Raw genomic sequence first — 8,406 nt, 5'->3', positions numbered from 1 at the left:
CAACCAGCTGGAGATGCCGACAAAGGCAAAGGCGTGGCTTCTAGTTCTTCTCAGCCCCCCTCTCAAGACGCCGATGCCGATGCTCCTCTTACCTGGAGCTCTTTTGATCCTTTTGATTTCATTGAAAGGGGAGTGACTATGGTTGGCGATATGACTCGCTTCACCAACACTCCTACCGCAGATCTCAGGAAGAAAGCTTTGGAATACGAGGTGAAGGGCACTCTTCTCAACTACTTGCTGACAAATCGCCAAGAACAAGAGGTCCAAGAGGCGAAGCAGAAGGTGAAGACCGTTGATGATAACCTTGCTGATATTGAGAAGAGATATACTGAGACCAAGACCAAGTTGGAGGCAGATATTAAGAAGCTGAAGGATAGCCAGGAGAGCGAGGCTGAGAGGTTGAAGAAGGAATATGAGGATAAGCTGGCAAAGGTGAAGGAAAGTTATGCCGCCTCCGAGACCAAGCTGAAAGAGAATGCTGTTGCTCAAGGTGAGGTGATTTCTAAGCTTTCTAAAGAGAAAGATGCAGCGGTGTTCTCCGTGGGGACCTTGGGCGAAGAGAAGGAGAGGTTGGAGACTGACGTGAAGGAGCTTCAACTGTATGCTGCCAACCAGTATGAGGAAGGCTTCGCCTATGCCCTTGAGCAAGTCAAGCTTCTTTTCCCAGACCTCGACGCCAAGCGCTTAGCTGAAGCTGATGCGATGAACCAGATTATTGACGGAAAGCTTGTTCCCTATGTACCTCCTAGTGAATGATATGACTTTGTTTGTAATGATTTTTGTTCTCGCCCTTCTGTGGCTTTTTGTAACTATTTTGTATGCCCTTTTGTGGCTTTGAACAATTTGCCCCTTGGCTGGGTCCTTTATAAATTCCTTTATTCGCCAGATTTCTTCTCTTCATAACTTTATGAATTATTTTTGCATTACGTTGTGATGTAACGCCTTCTGTTGTTCTCGTCTAGGAAACTTTGTCCTTGCACCTGTGACATCTTCACCTTTCTATAATAATTGTAAATTGGTACAAATAACTTTATACCTGTTGACTTTTTTGGCGTTATAATGAATCGCCCACTTTGGTTGTGTACAAATTTCTTCTGGCGGTGTTGATAATCTCGCCCTTTTCTTTGCTGTATCTTTTTCTGACGTACCCAACTCGTAAGACTTACAGGTAACGCCAAGGCCTTTCAACCTTGTTTAATTTTGCTTTTTCTGACGTACCCAACTCGTAAGACTTACAGGTAACGCCAAGGCCTTTCAACCTTGTTTAATTTTGCTTTTTCTGACGTACCCAACTCGTAAGACTTACAGGTAACGCCAAGGCCTTTCAACCTTGTTTAATTTTGCTTTTTCTGACGTACCCAACTCGTAAGACTTACAGGTAACGCCAAGGCCTTTCAACCTTGTTTAATTTTGCTTTTTCTGACGTACCCAACTCGTAGGTGACGCCAAGGCACTGTAACCCTTGTTTAATTTATTTTTTTCTGACGTCCCCAACTCGTAGGTGACGCCAAGGCACTGTAACCCTTGTTTAATTTTTTTTTTTTTTTCTGACGTACCCAACTCGTAGGTGACGCCAAGGCACTGTAACCCTTGTTTAATTTATTTTTTTTTTTTCTGACGTACCCAACTCGTAGGTGACGCCAAGGCACTGTAACCCTTGTTTAATTTATTTTTTTTTTCTGACGTCCCCAACTCGTAGGTGACGTCAAGGCACTGTAACCCTTGTTTAATTTATATTTTTTTTTTTCTGACGTCCCCAACTCGTAGGTGACGCCAAGGCACTGTAACCCTTGTTTAATTTTTTTTTTTTTTTTTTTCTGACGTACCCAACTCGTAGGTGACGCCAAGGCACTGTAACCCTTGTTTAATTTATTTTTTTTTTCTGACGTCCCCAACTCGTAGGTGACGCCAAGGCACTGTAACCCTTGTTTAATTTATTTTTTTTTTTTTTCTGACGTCCCCAACTCGTAGGTGACGCCAAGGCACTGTAACCCTTGTTTAATTTATTTTTTTTTCTGACGTCCCCAACTCGTAGGTGACGCCAAGGCACTGTAACCCTTGTTTAATTTATTTTTTTTCTGACGTCCCCAACTCGTAGGTGACGCCAAGGCACTGTAACCCTTTTTATGGTTCAGCGCTCACATCTGAGTTGATCTTTAATAAAGATTCAGAGCTCAAGTTTGAGATAACCATTTTTGTTGATTCAGATCCCGTAACTTAATCAGGTTGATGCAAATATTTTGAGATATGCAGGAAGATATAAACTACTAGAATTTTGAAATCCAATGAGCCTCGATAAAAACCCCCGTTGAAACAGGGGAAAAGAGTGTCTCATTGTTTTTTATTCATTTATGAAAACGGTTCTTATACATCATTTAAAAATATTGCTAAAAGAAGAGAATGGTTTTACTTATTCTTCCACCGATAAAGTGATGCTCCGTGATTAGCTATAGTAGAACTTTAGGTTTGCTACGTTCCATGTCCTTGGGAGGATTTTTCCTTCCATGGTCTCTAGGCGATATGCTCCTCCTTCGAAAGCTTCTTGCACCCGAAAGGGGCCTTCCCAGTTTGCTGCGAATTTTCCTCCTTTATCCTTTCCCATAGGTCTTTTCAGCACCAGGTCGCCTTCTTGAAAACTCCTTTGTTTGACTCTCGTATTATAACGCCTAGCGGCTCTTTGCTTTATGGCGAATTCCCTGAAATGCGCTCTTTCTCTTCTTTCCTCGATCATGTCTAGGTTCTCTTCCAGAGCTCTGTCGTTCTCTTCCTGCGTCGTGGTTTCTCTGCGCCAACTAGGAGGATTTATTTCCACCGGGATCATCGCGTCCGAACCATAAACCATTGTAAATGGCGCTTCTCCTGTCGAGGATTGGGGAGTGGTGTGATACGACCAGAGGATGGGTGAGATGTGGGCTACCCAAGCTTCGCCTTTACTATCTAGCCTTCTTTTTAAGGCTCTTAGTATCACCTTATTTGCTGACTCTGCTTGTCCGTTAGCTTGTGGATGCTCCACTGATATAAAGGTGTTTTTGATTCCTTTGCTTCGACAGAATTCAACGACCTTTTCGCTGGCGAACTGTGTACCGTTGTCGGATACGATGTATTTGGGCAATCCAAATCTGCAGATGATTTTCTTCCAATAAAAGATTTTTACCTGTTCCGCCGAGATGCTGGATACCGGCTCTGCTTCAATCCATTTTGTAAAGTAGTCTACGGCGACGATGATCCATCGCGCTTGTTTATAGCCAACCGGAAATGGACCAACGATATCTACACCCCACATGAAAAAGGGCCAAGGGGATAATACTGACTTTAGTGGCTCCCCCGGAACGTGATGCAGGTTGGCGTGTCTTTGACATTTGTCACAGTTTCTTACATACATGGCGGTATCATCATGTATATCTGGCCAATAAAATCCTGCTCTCAATATCTTTCCTGCTAATGCTCTTGAACCGATATGACTACCACATGATCCTTCGTGTACTTCATTCATGATGCGCTTGGCTTCTTCAGTACTGACGCATAAAAGGAGGGGGGACGCGAATCCCCTCTTATATAGCTTATCCCCTACCATTGAATACCATGCCGCCATTTTCCTCAGTTTAAAAGCCTTTTCCCTTTCTTTCGGGAGCTCATCCTTTTGGAGGTATCGGATAATGGGCGATCTCCAGTCTTCTTCTTCTATTACCATGATTACCTCTTCCCCGTTGATGCTGGGAGTTTTTATGGTTTCTTGGATAACGGTTCTATGGCTTCCTGGTTTTTTGGTGCTCGCCAGCTTTGACAATAGATCTGCTCTCATGTTTTGTTCGCGGGGAACGTAAACTAACTCGAACGAATCGAAATGCTTAGCTAGGTTTTGCACCTTCTCCACGTATTTGATTAACTGCGGCTCCTTCGTTTGAAACTTCCCTGATACTTGGTTGGTTACCAGTTGGGAATCACTCATGGCCTTTAGCTCTTTTACCTCCATATCGCTTGCCAACTTCATTCCTGCTATCAAAGCCTCGTATTCCGCTTGGTTGTTGCTAGCTTTGAAGGCGAAACGTAGTGATTGTTCTATCATCACGCCATCCGGTCCTTCCAGTACTATTCCGGCTCCACTTCCTCGCACATTGGAGGCTCCGTCAACTGAGAGTGTCCAAAACGCCGTTTTCTCTGTTGTTGGCGGAGTAGACATCTCCAATACAAAATCAGCTAGTCTTTGTGACTTAATGGCCCCTCTAGGTGAGAAGGTGATGTCAAATTCCGATAATTCCACGGACCACGCCACCATCCTTCCTGCCAAGTCTGGCTTTCGGAGGACGTTCTTGATAGGGTAATCTGTTTTAACAACTACCTGGTGGCTTTGAAAATACTGCCTTAACTTTCTGGCTGTGACAACTACCGCGAGAGATAACCTCTCTATTCTTTGATACCTTGTTTCTGCTCCCCTTAAGGTTCTACTTACAAAATATATAGGTTTTTCTTCGCCCTCTATTTCTTGAACTAGAGCTGAACTCAAAGCTCTATCCGAGACTGCGAGATATAGGTAAAGGGTGTTACCTGGTAATGGGCGTGTCAAGATGGGCGGTGATGCCAGGAACTCTTTTAGTTGTTTGAAGGCTTCTTCGCATTCTGGCGTCCAGGAAAATCTCTCATTTTTCCTAAGAGATGCGAAGAAGTGGAAACCCTTTTCGCCCGCACATGATAGGAATCTGGATAGTGCGGCTATTCTGCCTGTCAAGGTCTGTACTTCTTTCACGGATGTAGGGCTCCTCATGTCTATGATGGCTTGGCATTTTTCGGGGTTAGCCTCTATTCCTCTGCTGGTGAGCATAAACCCTAAGAATTTTCCGGCTTGTACCCCAAAGGAACACTTTGCTGGGTTTAGTCTCATGTTGTACTTTCTTACTGATCCCATGATGTCCAACAGATCATCATCATGGCGACTTCCCTCGGAAGTTTTTACTACCATGTCGTCGATATATATACCTCTAAATTCTTCCCTATTTGCTCCGCAAAAACCCTGTCCATCAACCTTTGGTATGTTGCTCCCGCATTCTTCAGTCCAAAAGGCATGACGTTGTAAAAATAGTTGCAGGTATTCGACATAAAGGCTGTATGGCGGGCGTCGGAGGGGTTCATCTTTATTTGATTGTATCCGGAGTAGGCGTCCATAAAACTCAGCATCTTACACCCCGAGGCGCCATCAATTAACCTGTCTATGTTAGGTAGGGGATATGGATCTTTGGGACACGCCTTGTTTAAGTCTGTGAAGTCCACGCACATTCTCCACTTCCCGTTGGCCTTTTTCACCATGACGACATTTGCCAACCATGAGGGGTATTTTATTTCTTCGATGAATCCTGCTTCCTTTAGTTTCTCTACTTCCTCTGCTATAGCGACTCGTCTTTCTTCTCCCACCTTCCTTTTTCTTTGGGAAACTGGTTTTGTGCTGGGTGATATTGAGAGTTTATGTGTTATCACCCCTTCGTCAATCCCTGGCATATCTGAAGGTTTCCATGCGAATAGGTCAGCGTTATCCTTCAAGATTTTGATGATTCGTCTCCTCTCCTCGCTGGGCAACGCTGTTCCCAAGCTAGTTGTCTGGTGAGGGTAATCGCCAATTTGAACCTGCTCCAGGTCTTCTATAGGGCTTACCCTTCGATCTTGGAATTCCTCCCTTGGATCCATATCTGCGCTCTCTATCATGTTTATGCCGCCTGGAGTTGCGGCTTGTCTTCTTTCGAATTTCCCGCTTGCGCTGGAAGTTCGGTGTCGTATCTTTAAGCTAGACTCGTAGCACTTCTTGGCGAGAATCTGATCGCCCCTTACTGTTCCTACTCCCCCATTCTCGAGGGGGTATTTTATTGCTAGGTATAAAGTGGACATGGCCGCCCCTAATGCGTTAAAGGCGGGTCTTCCTATAATAATATTATAGGAGGTAAAAGGAGTTTTGACTACCAGGTATCGCACCTTGATAGTTTTGGCGTTGCTGCCTTCTCCAAACGTGGTAAGAAGGGAGGCGTAACCCATTACGTCCACTTGTTCGCCAGAGAATCCAACCAGGGTTCCGGAGTATGGTTGCAATTGTTCTTCTGCTAATTGCATGGCCTTGAAAGCTTCCCAGTACATAATATCCGCTGAACTCCCTGAATCTATCAATACTCTTTTTACATCACAGTTCAAAATTTGGACTTGTATCACTAATGGATCATCGTCATGGGGTGCTACCTCCAAACCATCCTTTGCCGTGAATGCCAAATCTGGTACGCTTAATGGCTGAGGCTGACTTACGAGGTATATTTCCGAGATAGCTCGGCGTACGTACCTTTTCCTTGCTGAGCTTGATTCGCCCCCGCCTGAGAATCCCCCCGCTATTGTATTCACGGAGATTCTCCCCTTGGGAGGCTCTCTGTTTGGCCCAGGAGGGTCTCGTGGCTCCTGCCGGGGAACTTTTGGCACGACAACCCGCCCTTGGGCGGCGTCGTCAATAAATTTGCGAAGGTGTCCGCTTTTGATTAGTTCTTCGATTAAATCTCTTAGGCGGAAGCATTTCTCCGTGGAGTGACCTCTACACCTGTGATATGCGCACCAGGCGTTATCGTCCAGCCCCATGGGGATGTTACTGGTTCTCCTTGGGGGGAGGTTTGCCAAACCAGTGGCCAGAATCTCATTTAAGACGTAAACCTTTGAGGCGTTTAATGGCGTGAAGTCTTCATTGGCGGGATGATTCCTGAATTCTCTTCTGGGCGGTTGGCGGTAGGGCTTCCCATGGTGCCTCTGCCATGGGTCTCCTTGGTGGCCCCCCGATTTTGGTCGTGGGTGTTCGGGCGCTCTAGTGGCACGGCCCACGTATTCCTTCTCCTTAACGTCTCTTTGCCTTTTCTCGGCGTTACTTTCTTCGCCCTTAATATAACACTCCGCCCTCTTGTTCACCTCTTGCATCGACGAGGCTGGCTTTTGGGCTAAGGACTCATTGAAATGTCCCGCTCTTAGCCCATTGTGGAAGGCTGCCACAAACATCTCCTGATTTGGATTTGAGACTTTGATGGTGGCTTCGCTAAATCTGGCGAGGAAGTTACGCAATGACTCGCCAGGGTTTTGGCGGATGGAGAAAAGACTGGTTGATGTGACTTTCACGTGTTTCGATCCAGCGAACTGGTGAATAAATTTTTTATGAAAGTCAGCATAACTCTCAATTGAGTTTTTTGGAAGGTTCATGTACCAACGCAGGGCGACATCCTTGAAGGTGCCGGCTAGTAATTTACACTTTAGATGTTCCGGAGCATTGATTATGGCAGTTTGTGTCCCAATTGCCATCAGGTGCTCCCTTGGATCCGTCTTTCCGTCGAAGGTAGGAAGGTGAGGAACCTTGATTGTTTCCACCACTTGGGCATCCCACAGGTGCTGTGCTAAGGGTTGTACGTCCATGACGCCCTCTCCCTCCTCCTCCTCCAAAATCAATTTCGCTTTCTCTTTCTCATTAGTTCTTTCGGCTTCTATGGCCGCAATCTGAGTTTGTAAGCGCCGAATCTCTACGACGGCGGCTTGCAGGGTGTTAACGTTAGAGTTGTCGTGGTTTTCGTGTTCTCCAGCCATGTGAAGATGTTTGATTTTTCGTCTAGTTGCTGTGATAGGCTGGGATCAAATGATTTTACCGCAGCCCCACGGTGGGCGCCAAAATGTTCTGGTAAAAAACAAGGGGGTTTGTATTATTGATCAAATGGTGTGATTACACTCAGTTCAATCCCAACAACCCTGGGAGTTTAATAAGTCAGAATTCGATCCCTTGCTACAGATGGAAATATGAAACTATTTATAGACCATTGAAGCCTTCTTCTCCAAGCTAGGGTTCCTACAAATCCGGTCTTCAGCGCCTTTTCCGGTGATGCAGCGTGAAAGTAGGAATAAAAACCTTGGTCTCCAAGCCATGGCAGTTTCAAGGAGTTGTTTTCTTCATTCCCAAGTTAATCGCTAGGGAAGGATGAAGATATTTCTTTCTCGTGGGTAAATCCGTCTTATGGGCGTTATCCATCGTTACCTACCTCGCCCAAGCCTCGTATCGCCGAATGGACGTTTAAAATTTAATTGTTTTGGGCCTGTTTCCTTTCTCATATTAATTGGGCTAGTTTGGTTTTGCTTTTAAGCCCATTGCCCGGTCCAGATATGTTATTGAGACACATCAAAATTAACGGTTTATTAAATAACGTAAATCTTGATGGGTCTCAATAACATATCAAATGATTTTCAAAAAAATTTAAAAAATTTATGGATGATCTATACGATAAAAACTTTCAATCCAACAGTTAATTTCGTAAAATTCATATTCGGTAGATCACTTGTCCATAGTAAACCACTTGTGAAGATAGTCCACCGTAGCATTAGCCTTCTTTTCTATTATGAGCTGATGTTCTTACATTA

The 8,406-nt window shown here is 44.9% G+C and overlaps 1 protein-coding gene across 1 annotated transcript; it reads right to left on the bottom strand.

Moving 5' to 3' along the window:
- Positions 1–912: 912 nt before the first annotated feature.
- Positions 913–6,600, bottom strand: LOC123889291. The gene is made up of 2 exons (XM_045938571.1): positions 5,617–6,600; positions 913–999 (listed from the first exon to the last, which is right to left on the bottom strand). Exons 1-2 carry the CDS (start codon positions 6,598–6,600, stop codon positions 913–915), a joined length of 1,071 nt encoding a protein of 356 aa, XP_045794527.1.
- Between the last annotated feature and the right edge of the window lie 1,806 nt (positions 6,601–8,406).

Source organism: Trifolium pratense, linkage group LG1 (assembly GCF_020283565.1).
Source record: "Trifolium pratense cultivar HEN17-A07 linkage group LG1, ARS_RC_1.1, whole genome shotgun sequence".
NCBI lineage: Eukaryota > Viridiplantae > Streptophyta > Magnoliopsida > Fabales > Fabaceae > Trifolium > Trifolium pratense.
Note: the sequence above shows the minus strand (reverse complement) of the source record. Positions and strands in the feature narration are given on the sequence as shown.

Excerpts from the sequence above, each read along its gene's own strand:
- LOC123889291 (XM_045938571.1), bottom strand. The coding sequence starts at position 6,600 with ATGGGGCTGGACGATAACGCCTGGTGCGCATATCACAGGTGTAGAGGT. Across the intron at positions 1,000-5,616 it reads CTATAGAAGACCTGGAGCAG|AAAGGTGAAGATGTCACAGG; the intron begins GTTCAAATTGGC and ends CAATTATTATAG.